This window comes from Mauremys reevesii, linkage group 1, assembly GCF_016161935.1.
Source record: "Mauremys reevesii isolate NIE-2019 linkage group 1, ASM1616193v1, whole genome shotgun sequence".
NCBI lineage: Eukaryota > Metazoa > Chordata > Testudines > Geoemydidae > Mauremys > Mauremys reevesii.
This window is the reverse complement of record NC_052623.1, coordinates 164,836,564-164,856,233: the sequence shown is the minus strand read 5'-3', so window position 1 is coordinate 164,856,233 and position 19,670 is coordinate 164,836,564. Positions and strand designations below refer to the sequence as shown.

The following is a 19,670-nucleotide window of genomic DNA, read 5'->3' as shown; positions in this document are numbered from 1 at the left end:
AATTTTAAAACAAAGGTCTTTTTTACAGTCACCTGTGAACTGGATTGGTACTTTTTCCATTTGTTTTGTTAGATATTTGAGGCTGAAGATTTTCCTACTTAATTTTTATTTACACACAAATTCATATATTCACAGTGTACTTCACATAAAACAAAAATAGGTAAAAAGATGCAGTACAACAAAGACAGAAAGATAAACAGTTTAGGTTATTTCCACTATAATGTGCTGACTAAAGTAAACTAAAGTACTGTATTTATTACACTCTCCATAGAACACCATGACAACAGGAAAAACTTTGAAATAGTTGGAGGAGACAGAGGGGAACTCATTAAGGCCATCTCCCTCCCTTTACCTGAAGGCTTGCTTGTTTTAGGTAAGTACTCTTGAGTAGCTGCAATAAAGGAGGAGCTGAAATGCCTAGAGAAGCAGCCAGCCAGGCACAGGAACGCAAAACACCAGACAGGCAAGCACTATGGAGGCTGCAGCTGCTAAATTCTTGTTCCAGGCTACAGTGACTCAGATCTGTCACTCTGCCAGAGATATCCAGCCACATTCTCTCCATTCAAGAGAGCAGCCAGAAAGGTAAGACAGAGGAAAGGAGAAATGCTTCTTCAACAACCCAGTTTTAAAAATCTCTAGCAGGAATACTATGTAGCTACAATGGGCAAAGACAGGACTTGCATAAAGGCAGGCATTCAGTCCCTTGAGAAGAAATTCAGTGTTCTCTCTAACTATCAACAAAAATTTTCCTTAAAATAACACCACCTGCTAAACGACATTGTGAATCCATACCACTTCCTTTGGCAACAGAACAAAGTAATTTAACTAGCTAGCCTAGCTCGTTGTTTAGACTTTAAATGCACATTGCCCATAATCAATGTGTGACCTTCTCAAATAGCTGATTGGAAACAGATTCCACCATAAAGAACTATCAGCTTAAAAAAAATTAAAACACTTCTCTGTTTTAGCTCCTATTTTTACATGTTAAAAACATTACAGAGCTGGTCAGAATTTTTTTTTGCAAAAAATTGTCCTTTTTATTTGAAGAAGGTTTCCAAATGATAATTTTTTCATTCAGCTCTAGTTACAAATAAGGTTGCTTTAACTGAAAGATAAGAACTCTTTTTTCAGTTTATTTGAGCATTTGACAGCAGTTAGAGTATAATCAGTTTCACTCTTTCCCCTTTGTGTGGGTATTTAGAAACAGAGGAGAGAAAAGACATTTAAAAATAGGTAAATGTGATTGTAAAACTAAAAAATTATTAGAGGGGAGAAAGAGGCTGGCGTAGTACCTGAAACTGCTTACATTTTTATTAAACTGATTAGATTTCAAGTCAGCAGCATCACTTTAATGCAATAGATTGCTAACTTAATAAAAATAGATCAGCCACCCTATGATCAAAATATAGGCAAAAAAAAAAGTTGATCATGCAAAGCCAGGTGTAATCCACTTTAATTAGGAATACCTATTTGGGATGTCAGAGAGACAAGGTAGGCGAGGTAATTTCTATTGGAACAACATCTGTTAGTGGAAGGGACAAGCTTCAGAGCTCTTCCTCATGTCACCGAGGAATTGGGATAGTATAATTCAATATACTGCCTAATTTATTTCATGAATAATAAGATTAATAAGAAGTTAAGTATATTCTAGAAATTAAATATTCTAAACATTGATTTAAGTGTAATCCCTTTGTGAGCCCCTTGGATTGTGAAATCAATTAATATTGTACCAATAGACAAAATGTGAGAGTAACTGTTTATCCAGTTCAGACTTTCCTTTGATATTAATTTTAGTGCATGTCAATTGACAGCACATAGAGAAGCCCATGGGCAGAATAATATCTACCACTGAAATCACATTTACCCACATCAATGTGTTGAGACAAGAATAAACTTATTTCAAAGGCACAGATAGCAGGTAATGAAGGTAACTCATTGCACTGAAATGTGCCTATTATCATAAAGAATTACCTATGAGAGTATGTTGTTCTTCATTAAACTTTCAGCAACCCTACATTATGGAGACCCTGGATTCTCACAGCAAGAGATGCTGAACTGGGACGTCAAGGAATGGTAAGGTTAAGTTCTGGAAAAAATCATCAAAGAAAACCAAATGTGTTTTAAAAAAAAAGTCAAAACTAGGAGAACATAGGAGGCCAATTTTCTTATTATAAAAATTAGGGCTGTTGATTATTCACAGTTAACTCATACAATAAACTAAAAAAACTATTTAATCGCATTGTTAAACAATAGAATAACAATTGAAATTTATTAACAATTTTTGGATATTTTTCTACATTTTCAAATATATTGATTTCTATTACAATACAGAATACAAAGTGCACAGTGCTCACTTAATATTTTTATTACAAATATTTGCACTGTAAAAATGATAAAAAGAAATAGTATTTTACAATTCACCTTGTAGAAGTACTATAGTGCAATCTCTTTATCATGAAAGTGCAATTTACAAACATAGATTTTTTTGTTACATAACTGAACTCAAAAACAAAACAATGTAAAACTTTAGAGCCTACGAGTCCATTCAGTCCTACTGCTTGTTCAGCCAATTGCTAAGACAATCAAGTTTGTTTACATTTATGGGAGATAATGCTACCAGCTTTTTATTCACAGTGTCACCTGAAAGTGAGAACAGGAATTCACATGGCACTTTTGTAGCTGGCATTGCAAGGTATTTACGTGCCAGATGTGCTAAACATTCATATGCCCCTTCATGCTTCGGCCACCATTCCAGAGGACATGTGTCCATGCTGATGATGCTTGTTAAAAAAAAAAATGTGGTAATTAAATTTTGACTGAACTCCTTGAGGAGGAATTGTATGTTTTGTGCTCTGTTTTACCCGCATTCTACCATGTATTTCATATTATAGAAGTCTCGGATGATGAGCCAGCACATGTTGTTCGTTTTAAGAACACTTTCTCTGCAGATTTGACAAAATGCAAAGAAGATACCAATGTAAGATTTCTAAAGATAGCTACAGCTCTTGACCCAAGGTTTAAGAATCTGAAGTGCAGTCCAAAATCTGAGAGGGATGAGGTGTGGAGCATGCTCTCAGAAGTCTTAAAAGAGCAACACTCCGATGCAGAAACTACAGAACCCAAACCATCAAAAAAGAAAATCAACCTTCTGCTGGTGGCATCTGACTCAGATGATGAAAGTGAATACAAAGCAGTGCTGCACTGCTTTGGATCGTATTGAGCAGAACCAGTCATCAGCATGGCTGCCTGTCCCCTGGAATGGTGGTTGAAGCATGAAGGGCAGAGGTGAAAGTAAGGTGGCACAGGCTGGTACGGCATACCAGTAAAAAGTAGCCACCAGTACCGGCCCGTACCGCTGACTTTAAAGCGCTGCCACAGCAGCACTTTAACGTCACTGCCCCTTTTGTGCCGCCCATTGGCAGCCCTGCCGGGCCCTTTAAATTGCCACTGGAGCCCCGAGCAGTATGGGCCAGGCAGCACGGATGGACAGGCTGGGGGATGCTGACCCGAGCCCCTTCCCTTCTGCCCGAGGCCCCGCCCCTTCCAGGGAGGGGGGAGGAGGGGAGACAGAGCTGGCCCCATACCAGTAAGAGCTCCATTTTACTTTCGCCCCTGATGAAGGGACATATGAATTTTTAGCGCATCTGGCACGTAAATATCTTGCAGTGCTGGCTAGAACAGTGCCATGTGAACGTCTGTTCTCACTTTCAAGTGACATTGTAAATAAGAAGCGGGCAGCATTGTCTCCTGCACATGTAAACAAACTTGTTTGTCTTAGTGATTGGCTGAAAAAGTGGACTTGTAGGCGCTAAATTTTTTTCTTTGTTTTATTTTTGAATGAAGTATTGTTGTATATAATTCTATATTTGTAAATTCAACTTTCATGTTAAAGGAGATTTAATTACAGAACTTGTATTAGGTGAATTGAAAAATACTATTTCTTTTGGGTTTTTTTACATCACAAATATTTGTCATCAAAAATAAATATAAAGTCAGCACTGTACACTTTGTATTCTGTGTTGTAATTGAAATCAAAATATTTGAAAATGTAGAAAACATCAAAAATATTTAAATAAATGGTATTCTATTATTGTTTAACAGTGCGATTAATTGTGATTAATCGCTTGACCGTCCTAATAAAAATAGAACAACAGTTTGAGGTATGTTCTTTATAACTCTCTGTTATTGTCTATAAAAACAGGACCTGGGATATGATAGCAGGTGTGAAAGGAAGCACAATAGTTAATGTTAAACAACAATTTCCATTGTAGAAAAGTATTATAATTTTGAAGAGATCTTAATGTTATTTAATGTAGTTAGTTAGTTAACTGTAGGTTTACTGGTGTGTGGAGGAAAGTGATAAGAAAGATGTAGAGATGTGTGTGTTGTGAATTGACCAATGACCTTGCTGCAGTCTTGCTTTTAGTTTTGTTTTCATAAAAACAAGGAAAACTAAACAAAATGTATTTGTTGTTTTTTGTTTTTACTGTATTGTATTAAATGTATGTTGTGTCTAAAAATAATAAAAGGCTTTTGCTGTTTGTTTTACCAGTTGAGAGACCTGTCCCCCCTGTCCTGTGGCACCTCTCTCTCCTCTGGTAATTACTTGGGAAAAATATAAAGTTGATTTTTTTTGCATCCAAACAAAAAGTGAGAACTGAGTTTTTCTTCGACACCATTTTACCACCATTAAAATAACCTCTCAGGCTGAAGGTTTAATTTTTGGTCTCTGCCTAACTGTGAATGAGAGTGAGAAAGTTTGAGCAAAAAAAGTGTTGTTGTTTTTTTTTTTGGACAGTGCTACAGCTAAAACAGCTAGGGGAAGACAGTTGAAATGTGGTATAAAAATAGTCTTTATTCAAAAGTACTTCTTAATAGTCTGGTGATAGTTTTTTTTAGTTCAAAGTACATAGCTCCAAGGAAGGCGTTAATAAATGTAATGTAGGTTCCAATCCTTCAAACATTTATGCACATGCCCAACTTTAAGCATGCGAATAATCCTATTGACTTCAATGGTAGTACTCACATGCATAAGTGTTTGCAGGATCAGATCCATAGCTATGTATCTGAAAGTTACTGAAGGCATAGCTAGCTAAGGCTACAGCTATCCACAATGTACATCTTATGAGGGTCACTGCTCATAGCGATTCCCCTACATTCTAAGGTGTGCAGCTGTGGAGCACCTTTTCTTCCCTTTTTTTGGGCCTTTTAAGGTTGGAGGCTGTTGCTGACCCAACCTTTGGATGGCTCCTGGATGAGAGCCAAGGAGGCAACTCTAGCAGGCTTACAGAAGAATGTACCTACACAGCAGAGCTCTAAGCTTTGCTGGCAGGTACCCATCAGATGAGTGGGTCTCCCACCCAACACTCCTTAGCACGTCTGCATCTATGGATTCTCAGAACCAGCAGTGAGAACTTGAGGAATAAAGTAGCTAGAAGTTACAAAGAGACTGGGCAAGTTGGAGGAATTAAAGTTTCCGGGATCAGGTAGCTGTAATACTCTTTAAATTGAAAAAAAAATCATATCTGTATAGAATGCTTTATGCAACCTATACATGAGGTTTTCAGCTGTGCCTGGCTCCCACCAATTTATTCACTGAATGTATGAAGTTCATCCATGTTAATTGCTAGGAGCCTGCCACTGTTAAAAAATATATGCACAGTTCAAACAGCTAGTTTTAATATTAATGTTTCCCTTGTTGTCCAGAACCTCCCAACTCCCTCTCTTTTCTGCTGCAGGGCCCACCCAAGCTCTCCCATTAACCAGGAGTCTCCACAGTTGGGGACCTAATGAGGAATGAAGGAAAAGAGCCCCACTTTGGCACTCTTTACCAGGTGCACAATAGCTGAGGAAGATTCTTGACTACTTTATAAGGTGGGGGGATGGGTAGCAAGGGGGAAGGCCCATTCTAATAGACTTAAGCAAACTTCCTCAGCTACAGAATTCCTATATTTGCAGAAGAATAACATCTACCTATGAGCTTCCTCAGGTGCATGAGGCAAGATGTTCTGTTGGTGTCTAGCCAAGTAATTCTACATTATGGAAGTTGCACATGCTACATCAACAGAGCTTTGAGTCCCGAAGGGTGAAGTAGCTTTATTTTTCCCTCTTCCTTTCATAAAAGAAACAGGAAATTCCATACCAAAAAACACATTGAGAAAGTGAAAATTGCACAGCAAAATACTAAAGAATGGAACATTGGCAACATAAAAATTACACAAGCAACCTTAATTCAGTCCCTTAGTGCACATGCATTACCATACAATCTTTGGTTGTCTGATCATTAAGGCAACTGTCATGGGTATTTTTAGTAAAAGTCATGGACAGGTCACAGGCAACGAACAAAAATTCACGGTCCATGACTTGTCCATGACTTACCATAATTTCCCCTGACAATCTTAGTGGGGATGGGGTGTCACTGCTGGGGGTGGTGGTGGCTGGGGGCCTGCTGCTTGGGGGAGTGCCCCGGGAGGGGAAGCAGCACTAGCTGCTGGGAGCCGCCAAGAAGCAGCTGCTCCGGCCACCCCCAGGGATGCCCCCTCCCCCCTTCTCTGCTGCTCCAGCCACCCCAGGACCACTGCTGGGGGCCGGTGAGTAGTGGCTGCTCTGTCTGCCCTGGGACCACTGCTCAGGTGGTCCCCGGGGCCACCTGAGCAGCGGCTAGCTCTGGGGCCGCTCCAGCAGTTGCTGGCATGGCTGGCTGCAGGGCCAACTGAGCGGCTGGCTGCAGAAGCGCTCCAGCAGGAGCCTCAGGCCAGCTGCTTGGGCGGCCCTGGGGTCAGCGACACTGGCTGCTGCAGAAATCATGGAGGTTGTGGAAGTTCATGGAATCCATGACTTTCGTGGCCTCCATGAGACATGGAGCCCTACGGATAATATACTTTTCCTCATATAACACAAAACATACAGGTTTTCCTACACCTGAAATACATATGCATCATTTTCCAACACTGTCTACTGTTGCGTATGCCAGAGAAGTCTATTAAAGTATTAAAAAATGTTACACATTAAGTCACACTTACACACAATGTTCAATTTAATAGTGAAAATGTGGTGGCATATAAGGACACCTGATTTAGATGTGTAGTTAACTACTTCACTCCCTGAATGCTTCTGAGAAATTATTTACTCGTGGTTTAAAATAAGAATGTGTGATATATGGGTTCTGACAAAATTAATACACACTTCAAAGGGAAGATCATATAAAATGTAGGTCAAAGATATACTAGAACATTTTAATACTGAAAATAATTTAAGTATTAAAAATATTACAAGATGCTATACACATTATTTAAATGTGCGTAGGAAAGATAGAAAGTATGTCAAGAGACCATCCTTGTTTAACCAGGAGATCTTCAATGATCTGAAACTCAAAAAGAGTCCTATAAAAAGTCAAAACTAGGTCAAATTACAAAAGATGGATATAAACAAAATTAGAAAGGCCAAGGCACAAAACAAGATTATACTAGCTAGGAACACAAAGGGTAACAAGAAAACATTCTATAAATACATTAGAACCAAGAGGAAGAGTAAGGACAGGGTAGCCCATTACTTGGTGGCGGGGAGGGGAGACAATAAACAGCAAATGTGGAAATGGCGGAAGTGCTAAATGACCCAGTGAATGCCTGTGAAAATGAGCTGGATCAGAAGCTAAAATAGGGAAAGTACAAGTTAAAAATTACTTAGACAAGTTAAATGTCTTCAAGTCACCAGGGCCTGATGAAATACATCCTAGAATAATCAAGGAGCTGACTAAGGAGATATTTGAACCATTAGCAATTTTCATGGAAAACAGGAGAGAGTCCAGAGGACTGAAAAAGGGCAAATATAGTGCCAATCTACAAAAAGGGAAATAAGGACAACCTAGGGAATTACAGATCAGTCATCTTAACTTCAGTACCCAGAAAGATAATCGAGCAAATAATTAAGCAATCAATTTGCGAACACCTAAAAGATAATAAGATGATAAGAAACAAGCACAATGGATTATTCAAGAACAAATCATATAAAACATATCTAATAGCTTACTTTGACAGGGTAACAAGCCTTGTGGATGGGGTGGGGGGGAGTAAATGTGGTGTATCTTGACTTCAGTAAGGCTTTTAATACTATCTTACGTGACCTTCTGATAAAACAAACTAGAGAAATACAACCTAGATGGAGCAACTATAAGGTGGGTGTATAACTGGTTGGAAAACCATTCCCAGAGAGTAATCAGTCGTTCACAGTCAAGTTGGAAGGGCATATAAAGTTGGGCCCTGCAGGGATCAATTCTGGGTCTGGTTCTGTTCAATATCTTCTTCAATAATTTAGATAGTGAACATAAGAACATAAAAACGGCCAGACTAGGTCAGACCAAAGGTCCATCCAGACCAATATCCTGTCTGCTGACAGTGGCCAATGCCAGGTGCCCCAGAGGGAGTGAACCTAACAGGTAGTGATCAAGTGATCTCTCTCCTGCCATCTATCTCTACCCTCTGACAAACAGAGGCTAGGGACATCTTTCCTTTTAAAATGCTTAACAGGAGTCCAGAGTGAAAGTTTTCATTTAGTTCTCTAATCTTCATGGATTATTCCATAGACCTAGATTATTAATATAAAAAAACTAGCAGAAAAAACACAGAAACATTTCAGGCCATCTTTATAGATTTTAAAGAAGAAAAAAAGAGTACAAGTTTGACAATACTTATTAGATGCACCACATTATATTACGGGTTTGTATACGCAGGGGTGGGGCAACTAATCTGCCACTTTTGAGTTAATCCACTTTGCACAACGCAACTAATTGTAGTGCATGGTCTCTGCATTTATCTCTGGAGTCCCGTTGCAAACTGAACTATCTTTGCTGCAAAGCAAGTGAGTCTAGTATTGTTCATGTGCATGCAGTGATGCTATGCGCTGCTTTGGTAGTCTTTTAACACCTATCCCACGGTGCTTTGCAGGCAACCATTGCTGACATGTCTATTTACCTGTGTGCCCTCCCCTGCTCTGGGATGAAGTTGACTACATGTCCCCATACATTTAAAAGCTGGCACACAGACAGATTTTGTCCATTCACTCCTTGTAGCAGGGTGGATCTCTGTTTTAAGGGGGTTTAAAAGCGGCTTGGCAGGGCTTGAGAGCTGCTGCTCTCAAAGCTGGGCTGATTGGGGAAGTAGCCGCAGCTGGGCCACACCCCAATCAGGCCACAGCTGGCCCCTATAAAAGGCTGTGAGCCAGGAGCCCAGTCAGTCTCTCTCTGCCCTCAGAGAGAGAAGGGCCTGGCTGCAGGGAGCTAGACTGGATACCTGAGTGAAGCAGGGCTGGGGGAAAGGCTGAGGAGCTGGGGAGCTCCAGCCTAGAAAGCCCCAGGCTGCGGCCCAGCAGTGGGCCAACAGGTACTAGGGGTTGCAGAGGGCAGCCCAGGGGCAGGCTAAGGCAGCAGGTCCAAACCCCTTTGCCCGTGATGAGTAGGCTGATACTGCAGTCTGCCCCAGAGTGTGGGGCTAGATAATGACTGGCAGTAGCCACTACTGAGGCAAAGTGGGGATAGTAGGGTGGGGGTTCCCCTGGGAGGGGGAGACCCAGTCAAAGGGGCACTGGGGTCCTGGGAGGGACACGGGGCCAATAGTAAACAGGTGGATCACTGGCCTGCAGAGGGCGCTCCGGGCTGGAACAGAGCTAATTCCCAGAGTCACCAGCAGGAGGCGCTGCAGGGGTGAGTCCGACCCTGTTACGCTCCTGGATTCCAGTTTACCACAATAGCTGCAATAATACTTCAGAAGCCTCCACTATGCCTTGAGCAGCCAGTTGGAGCCTAACCAAGACCTTGGAGCTCATCACCACCTGGGGCAAAGTATTAGTGCAGGAAGCTCTTGTGACCAGCCACTGTAACAAAAACCCTTTTTGTGGACATTGCTAGAGAGATGTCAATGAGGAGACAGCACAATTGGGATGCCAAACAGGACCAGATAGGCAGTGAAAAGCTCAGGAGCACCTACTTTAAAAAAACAAGGGACAAAAGGGAAAAAAATCCAGCAGGGGACTTGTTTCAAGTCCTTATCAATGGCAGAATGGTTGGCAAACCTGAGGGGCATAAAACAGAAAACTTGTGATGAAATGTTCATGGACGTTATTACAGCATCCCAGAAACAAAAAAATCCAAAAAATGCAGAGAGGTAGAGGCAGTATCTGAAGACTAAGAGGAATCCAACAAGGAGCTTTCCAGGGAGATCACTGCGGTGGCAAAGAACAGTATGGAAAGAGATATAGGGACGAAGAGCTCCTGGAGGCAATATAAAGCCCTGATGCTCTGTTGCAGCACATGTTACTGTTAGGGCAGCAGGCAATGCAATACTGCAAACCACCACCCAGCCATGTTATGCAGCCCCGGGACAATACAGGCTACGAGAACAACTCCCCTCCCCTCTCCCAGAGGCCATTCCTCCCTCCAGACCATCAAGAACAGCGGCAAATGGACCCCAGCTCTTTTGAGCCCTCTATTGCCCCTGGTATCTTTGAGCTTTGGCCCTTTATCCCAGAAAGCCATAAAACAGAAGAGCCAGAGTCAAGATCTATACTTGCCAGTGACTTTAAACTCCCCGGCCCCTTGGGTTGTGCCTGGCAGTGCACTGTTTTGTTTCACTGGTGGTTCAATGAAACAGTTTTGTTTTTAACATGTTGTTTAATAATTAAAAGCCATTTGTCATTTTTGTTTCAGTTGAACCTTCACTTCTGTTTGTTACATAACAGATTATGAAATTAAAAGTTCATTATTACATTAATGAGGAACCAGCAGTTCATTTTACACAGAAAATAGTTGTTTGCACTAATTCATAAGGTTTTACAAACACATGTAGGCAACAACACAGGGTGCAATAGGTATTGCCACAATGTTGCACTTTCAACACCCATAAACAGTGCTGAAACAAAACTAATGCCACACTCTTCACAGGTTTAAAGCTGGATTTACAGCTACAGTTTCAGGCCTGAGACTCAAAATAAGAGCAATAGGCGGCCCTGACAGCATTTCCCTTGGCTGTTTGCGTTCTGTATTGGACACCTTGTTGGGTGCTGAAGCAGCTGAGCAAGTCTCTGCACCTCAGCCTCCCACCCACCGCTAACTTACTCTCACAAATATAGTGCAAAATACAACATGCTGCTATGATCGCCAAGATGTTTTTTTTCCTGCAGCTTCCAATCTACTTCTCCAACAGCACCATTTCACTTTCAGATGTCTACTCAGCTACCATTCTGCAGCTACTGAGGCAGTAGTTAAACAGTTTCTTCCTTCTGTCCAAGTGGTCTTTGAATGGCTTCATTAACCATGAAAGCAGAGGATAAGCTGGGTCTCACAGGATGACCAAGGCAATGTGCACACCAATGAAAGTCCACAGTGTTGCTGGGGCAAACAGTCCTTTCTCCATTAATTTTAATAGAGCAGAGTTCCAAAATATCCTAGCTTCATGTGGACTCTTCCAGACAACCCAGCATTTGTGTCCATAAGCCTGCCATGGTTTTTGACAAGCCCTTGGAGCACCATGGAGAAATACTCTTTTCTGCTCATGAATTCTGAGCCCTGATGGGGCTAATAGGCATATGGGTCTCATCAATTGCCCAATACAGTCTGGGAACCTCACGCATGCAAAGCCATCAATAACCTCCTGAGAATTACCAAACTTTTTAACATGGTGCAACAGTACCTTTTCCGTGGCATCATACACCTGCATGACAATGACCGCAACAGTGGATCTTCCCACACCAAAATTGGTTTGCTATGGAGCAGTAGCATTTGGGGGTGGCCAGTGTCCAGATGGCAATTGCTACCTGCAGTGCCCCATACTCCTGGGTAAGCATATTGGTACGCTGCCACTGAAGCTCCAGGTCTAGTGCAGCAAATATCTCCAGAAAGGTTGTCTTCCCCATCCTGAAATTCTCTCACTGCTGCTGGTCATCCCAGGTCTGCAGAACAATAATTTCCTACCAATCCACGCTAGTTTCCTGAGCCCAGAAACAGCACTGCACACTGTGAAGCTGCTCCAGGAATGGTCCTTGTAATGAGTTGGCTCACAGAACTCCCCTTGGGAGCTGCCACCTGATGTGCCAAGACTACCTCTCTTCCTGCCTTTCTGCCCCGTCAGCTTAGGACTTCAGTGCCCTGCTTGGTTTGAGCCAGACTCGCTAGCCTGCTGCAAACCCAGACCCAGGTCTGAATCACGTCCCCTAACAGCTGTAGGCTTACCTGAAAGCAGCTAACAGAAGTGTTCTTGTCTTTAACACGCAGATGCCCAACTCCCAATGGGGTCTAAACCCAAATAAATCAATTTTACCCCGTATAAAGCTTATGCAGGGTAAACTCATAAACTGTTCACCCTCTATAACACTGATAGAGAGATATGCACAGCTGTTTGCTCCCCCAGGTATTAACACATACTCTGAGTTAATTAATAAGTAAAAAGTGATTTTATTAAATACAGAAAGTAGGATTTAAGTGGTTCCAAGTAGTAACAGACAGAACAAAGTAAGTCACCAAGCAAAATAAAATAAAATGCACAAATCTATGTCTACTCAAACTGAATACAGATAATCTCCTTCTTAGAGATGCTTCAGTAAGTTTTTTCCTCAGACTGGACACCTTCCAGGCCTGGGCACAATTCTTTCTGCTGGTACAGCCCTCGTTCCAGCTCAGGTGGTAGCTAGGGGATTCTTCATGATGGCTCATCTTTGTTCTGTTCCACCCATTTATGTATCTTTTGCATAAGGCAGGAATCCTTTGTCCCTCTGCGTTCCTTCCCCCCCTCCCCCCAATGGAAAAGCACTAGGTTAAAGATGGATTCCAGTTCAGGTGACACAATCATATGTCACTGTAAGACCCCAAGCCTTCACTCCTCCCAGCCGGACTCACAGGAAGGCTTGCCTGCAAACAGAGCTATCCACAGTCAATTGTCCTGGTTGATGGGAGCCATCAAGATTCCAAACAACCATTAATGGTCCACACTTTGCATAATTACAATAGGCCCTCAGAGATACATTTCATATTTCTAGTTTCAGATACAAGAGTGATACATTTATACAAATAGGATGACCACCACTCAGTAGATTATAAGCTTTGTAATGATACCTTGCAAGAGACCTTTTGTATGAAGCATATTCCAGTTACATTATATTCACTCATTAGCATATTTTTATAAAATCATATCGAGTGCAACATCACAGTCCTCTACTATCAGTTGCTTGGTGTCTTCCTCATCCCCATCCTGGTTCCGTTGCTGCTGAAGATTCTTCTGTTGCTGGAAGAGCTGCTGCCACCACATTGTCTGCTCTGTGGTGCAGCTGGTGAAGTCCAACACTGATTCATTCAGTGTTGAGTGCTGAAATACACATCAAGCAGCCTCTGCATATTCGAGGTTGCCAGAATAGTGGCATGGAACATTGTTGGGACAGAGCTGGCTGACAGCAATTCTAAAATGGTGTTGGCCTACACATAAAGTAAGAACAGGGCAAAGACAGATGAATCATGGGGTTTTTCCTTTATTAAAGTTGAATTCCCTGGCTTCTGCTATGCATCCCACAATGCGCAGCAAGAAAAAACCCACAATGGACTTTTCTCAGCAGCAAAGCAAAGGAGCATGGGATACCCTCCAAGAATGTCATCCCTTCAGTTCTCAGCAAGTCACTGCCATGTGAACGCAATGATGCACATTGACAAAGGGCATAGCATTCCACGTGCATTGACAGAGGGCATACCATCCCATGTGCATGTTACTACTGCAGCTTGCATACTGTGCATTCCCTGATGTGCAGCAAAAAGATGCAGATTAAACCCCTATGCAGACATATCTTGTTTTTCAGAGCCCCCAGCAAATTAGTACAAATATGCTCTTTTGCGTGTTTAGCCAGCATAACAAGATCCCTTTCAAAGTCTCCATCAAACGGGACACCATCTTAGAGTCTGACCATCCTTTTAATAAGACCCAGATTAAGTTTTAGGTCACAGGTTTTCAGTACGGACAAAGCATTCTGCCTTGTTGTGGAAGGAGTGTCATATTTCTCAACAGTATAGTATCAGATGGAGAAAATGTCTTTCTTTATCCTTGACTTTGAGTGAATATTTCTAGTGACAATCACCAAATTCCTGTCCTCCATAGAAGAGACTATATTTGTAGATTACAGTTTCATATTTGTGACCAAGCACTGAAATTCTGAGCCCAAAAGGAGATGTTTTTTCCAAGAAAGTCATGATAATAGGAAGCTACAGTGAAAATTATTTTGTGACAATTTTGCTGTAATGAAGGGTTAGACTTCATTATATGTAAACATTCAGTAACTACGTATTGATGAAATCTGCAGTAAATCTTGATTTTCTTTGTACAACACTTGAGGTCGTACACGTATAAGGGGTAAAATAGGGCAATGGACTCATTGATCCAGGACGGAATTGTGAGCTGTATAGGGGCTTTCAAATACAAATTCAAAGCAAAGTTTTTATCTACATTTTGGTTCACTGACTTTAATCTTTCATAGTGCCCTCAGAGTGCTTTTGTAAAGGGGCACTCACCTGTTGAGCAGCTGGGTGTGGTACTACAGTCCTTTTCTTGCTTCTGGTGTCCCGTGCAGGCTGCCAGCCACCCTGGGTGGGTTGTCAGTGTCTTGACCCTCCAGCCAAGTCACAGTGACCAAATAAATCCTTTCTGGCATATTAAAAAGTCCAATAATTAAACAGTCTATTTCCCCTCACTAGGGCCTTCAGCCCTGCCTCTGGGCCCTTTAAATTCAGTCCTTTATTTTAGCTCCTAAACAAGTCCTGTCCCCTTCTTGGGGTTTACACCACTTTATCTAGGCCACTAGAGGAACCCAGCCCAGGCACCCTATACACAGCAGCCACACACTGCTCACCACCTTTATCTCCAGCCTATCTCAGGATCAGCATCCCCAGGTTCTTCTCCCTCTGCAATCTCAGTGTAAATTCAGCCAGAAATATCCTCTAGCTACTTGTCATTCTCCTTTGGCCAGAGAGGAGCCCACTTCTTCCCTCCTTTGGTCCCAGCCAGGAACTGATATGCTAAGCTCCTGAAGCTCCTTTTATCTGAGCCTGCTGGGTTCTGACTGTCTGTAGCCCTTGAAGAACCAGGTCTCTTTAGTTTTTAAGATGGCCACTCCAGTAGGGCCTCTCTAGGCAGCGGTGGAGGACCACTTTTGAGGTTCTTTTCCTTGTACCTTGCTTTTTCCTGGGGTGGGGTGCAGAAAAGCAGCAGGGCTTCCCCAGTACAACCCATCACAGCTTTGCAGTACCAAGTTAGTCACTGCAGTATCAGAACCTGTGTTGGTAAGTTCAGCAATAGCTATCCATAGACTATCCAAGATGATCCAAAAAATCTTTTTCATCTCTAACTTCTGTGGTACCCTCCTAATTTTGAAAAGAACTATGGCAGTGGTCCCCAACGTGGTTCCCGTGGGCACCATGGCACCCGCCGGGGCATCTATGTGTGCCCACGTACTGTCCAGCGGACGAGCATCCGTCAAAATGCTGCCGAGAAGCAGAGTCATCCAGAGGCATTGCCGCCAAAATGCTGCTGATTTTTGGTGGCATTTCGGCGGCAAGGCCTCTGGATGACGCTGCTTGTCGGCAACGATGCCTATTGATGTTGCCACTTCTCGGCGGCATTTTGGCGGATGCTCATCCGCTGGCCACGGTCCTCGGTGGCTCGTCGTCCAGCGCTCACCAGATGAAAAAGGTTGGGGACCACTGAACTATGGGATCTTTGATGTCACTCAGCAGCTCCCTCTCCAGGACCAGGGTAAAAGGGACTTCAGTTTAACATCTCATTCACAGTACCTCTAATAGTGTAGCATCTCATAGTATTCCACTGCAGTGTCTGCATTGGGTAGAACCACAAATTGTGGTGTGGCTCAAGTCCTCCATTTTTAGAGGTTTTTGCTGCCAGCTGAACCCAACCAACACAAAAGAAATGTCTTGGTGTGTTTGTTCAACACCTAGCACAATGGACTGGGGCCATTAGGTGCTACATTAGCAAAGTAATAATAATAGTAATCATTTTTAAAAAAATGTTTCCTTTAAAACAAAAGCCTGAAATATTTAATTATTCATTTAGATGGGAAGTTTTAGGTACAGTAGTTTGAAAATTTAACTCAGTGGAATTATACTCCACAGATGTCTGATATTATAATACCTGAGATTTAATTAATATATATTACTTCATTTTCTTGCCATTACAAGAAAATTGTAAAATCTTAGATAATTTTATAGCTGTTTCTAAACCACACATATGTGTCTTTACAGTCTGAACTGGACGGTGATCAGAGAAATTTTAGCTCAAAAGGAGCTTTGGGGTTTCAGCATCCAGTGAGGTGAGATGAATCCTATAAGTTGATCCAGGAAAAGTTAAATTTGTATTTTTGTTCTTCAGTAATAAATTTCCTCCATGGCAAAGTGTTAAACTGTGTAATTCACCTGAGAAGACACACAAGGTAAGCGGGATCTGAAGCAACATGCTAAATCATGACATTAGAAAGCCATAGAAAGAGCCAATATCATCCTGACAGACCAGACTTACCCCACTGTGAGTTAAGGTTTCATAATTAACATCTCCTCAAAAAGGGAAATTGAAAGTCAAGGTATCTAATGGTAAATACCTTCTCCTCCTCTACCCAGAGAGAGGCATCTCACCACTAGAGCCAGACCATACAAAAACAGATTGCAGCCTTAAACCAGGCTTCCAGCACCCTTCCTCAAACTCCCCACCACCATTAACAAACAAACACGTCCTCTCCCTGACTACCAAGTCTGCACGGTTCTAGAGAAATCACATTTGCTCATGTTCTCAGGAGCAGCACTTTGTCAAATAGAGACCCCTGGCTAACCCAATATTTGGCCTTTCCCCCCCAAAAAAGTAACTGGGGATATATAGTCACTTCCAATACCAACAGTACTGACCAGGGAAGAGATGGGACTACTTCAGTGAGGCCTTTAGATAGAAGGATGGTTTAAAACATGGAGAGATGAAGAGGGGAGAGAAGTCATCAAGGATGCAGAGGAGCCTCCCTTCCACAAAGAAGGGAAGAAATGTAGCCTTCAGACACAAGCCTTGAGTCAGTTAGTCTGGAAGGATTCTAATAGTTTTACATGGTTTTTATAAGTGGTTTTGTTTTGTTTTACCTTACTAGACTTTATTTGCCCAAATCTAAATCCCAGAAGTTCCTACACAACATTGGAAAGACGGTTCTGGCCAGTTTTCCAGTACAAGCCACAATTCATTTCTACAATGACGACTCTGATTCTGAAGATGACGAGGAAGGAAGGAATTCAGCTTTATAATGAACAAACTCAGCCTCTGAGGACCATGTAAATCAAGAGACAAAAAATGGCCTCTAATGTGTTTACTAGCAAAAATCATATAAACCAAAAAACAGATCTAAAGGTCATGTGAGAATCATCTTCTTGCTGTCATGTGAAAAATAGTGGGGAGATGCAAATGGCAACAAACATGGAAGGTTTGTTTTCTTTTGGGGGGGGGGCTTACAGGAACAAAAGTCCTTAGAGCAGTTTTTAGGATTTTAAGTTGCAGAGCTTTGTGTGGTCCCCAAACTCACTCTGGCTGGAGTAACATCTGTATTAAGACCATTAATGTCACAGTTACCATTGCACTGTGCTCAGCACAAATGCTATTTTATGTTGTTTTGGAAGATGAAAATATATGCCTGATTATGGGGAAAATATACACGCCCCCAACACCTCTCTAAATTAGATTTTTTTGGTGAGATGTGTAAATGAGAAACTCATATTCATTGTCCCACTATATCATCTGGGATTCTGCCTGTAAACTGCTACAAGTTCTGCTCCCTAAGTAATCAGAAAAGAGCCCTGCCATTAATCAGGAAAAGGTGCCAAAGCATGAATAATAAAATATGATTTAAGAGTGAATTAAAGGGTGTATTAGAGAATTTTAAACAACAACAACAAAAAATGCTGAGGTATAGCTATAGAAGGACCTTTGATGCATGAAAAATGTGCAGAAGAGAACATTTAAGAAGGGTCCAAACTGCAAAATTCAAATCCTATTCTAAACTTTTCTAAAATGTAGTGGGTTTGAAGATGGGATTTTGCATAGTTTATTACAAATCAACTATAAAGTTTGGATTTAGAGCAGAACATCCTCTAGTTTATTTTGTGTTCAGATGCAGGGTGACTAAGTTACTGCTTAGTCTTCCTAATTGCTTTCATAAGCCATTTTAACAACATTATGCCAAGTTCACCTTTCTAGACGAAGCTTTTAAAATCTGCCTCCTATCACAGACTTTGACATGTAGGCAGGGTTTTGAAAGGATTCTTTATTACACCCCTCCCACCAAAAACTTCCAAATTCAAAATATCTCTTCCTAGTTGTTCTCTAGTTTCTCACTTGTAGGATTGGAATATTGCTGTTTGTCTTATAAATATTTTGTACAGTTTCTAGATGTATGAAAATAATTAACTGCCATCTTATTTTGAGTAAAGCCATGATTCTGCAAAGATTTATGCATGTGCTTAACTTTATGTATGTGAATATTTCAGTTGAAATCAGTGGGACTACTCTTGTCCCTAAAGTTATGTGCTTGAATAACTGCTTGCAGAATTAGGGTATAAGACATTCCATTGCATTAAATTAGATTTATTGGAACAATATCAATTTAATTTTTTAAATTTTTTCTCTCCTTTGTAAAAACTTGTATACAGATTAGAAAATAAAATTTCTCACTTTTCATTTGAGAAACATTAATGTTCTCCTTTCCCCTAATTTTTTAATGGAATTGAAATGAGCATTGCTATTTATTTCCTTCTTTGTGCTGCAGTCACATGATTACAGTGTATCTCTGGGATCAGGACAAGTCTAATCCTGTAGTTCTTCATTTAAGTACAGTACATGTATTGTCTTCTGTAGGTCATATTATGTGAGTCATGATTGCTCACATGAATAAGGGACTGAAGAATCAGGGCCAATGTTAGTTACCAGCTGCTGCACTGGGTGGCAAAGGAACTAGGTTTTGTTTTCACATCTTAGTTACTGCATGATAGTAATGGTAACAATGGGATTTTTAAGGAAAAGAGCATACTTGGAATCAGGGAATATCCCTCACTGCAGAATCCAACTGTTTTAAAGGCAGATCTAATAACGAAGAGTTGAAAAGGTTTTGAGCATGCACCGTTAACATTTTTACAAACTATTCAGTAAATGTAGACACACTGAAAGAGTGCTATAAAATCAATTTAAACCAAAATCAATTAACTAGTTGGCACACAAACTTTGCATTCACACTTTTTAATCTCGAACAAAGTATACACAAAGAAGTCCTTTAATGCTAGTAGTACCCATTGCCTTTGCAACTTTAAAGGAGCAGTGGCTGTTTCCATTATAAAACATTTTCTGTGTTTTATTCAGGGGTGAAAGTAACTTACAGGACTTACCGATACGGCCAGAGTCCTGAGGGAGGTGTGTGGCCTCAACCGGAAGAGGCGGGGCCTCTCAAGATTTAAAGGCCCTGGGGCACGGGCTGTGGCTGGGAGCCCCAGGGCCTTTAAATCACCCCAGGGCTCCCAGCTGCAGAGGTGGCTGGGAGCCCCCAGGGCTCCGGGGTAACTTAAAGGGCCCGGAGCTCCCGGGGCTGCTGGAGCTGCATGGGGGGTTTAAAGGGCT

At 41.6% G+C, this 19,670-nt stretch overlaps 1 protein-coding gene across 1 annotated transcript; it reads left to right on the top strand.

Annotated features, from left to right (window-relative positions):
- The first annotated feature begins 446 nt into the window (after positions 1–446).
- Positions 447–18,651, top strand: RIPPLY3 (ripply transcriptional repressor 3). Its single transcript, XM_039539177.1, has 4 exons — positions 447–582; positions 2,007–2,073; positions 16,280–16,347; positions 17,164–18,651. The coding sequence occupies exons 1-4, from the start codon at positions 473–475 to the stop codon at positions 17,312–17,314; spliced, it is 396 nt and encodes a 131-aa protein (XP_039395111.1). The 5' UTR covers positions 447–472; the 3' UTR covers positions 17,315–18,651.
- Positions 18,652–19,670: the final 1,019 nt, after the last annotated feature.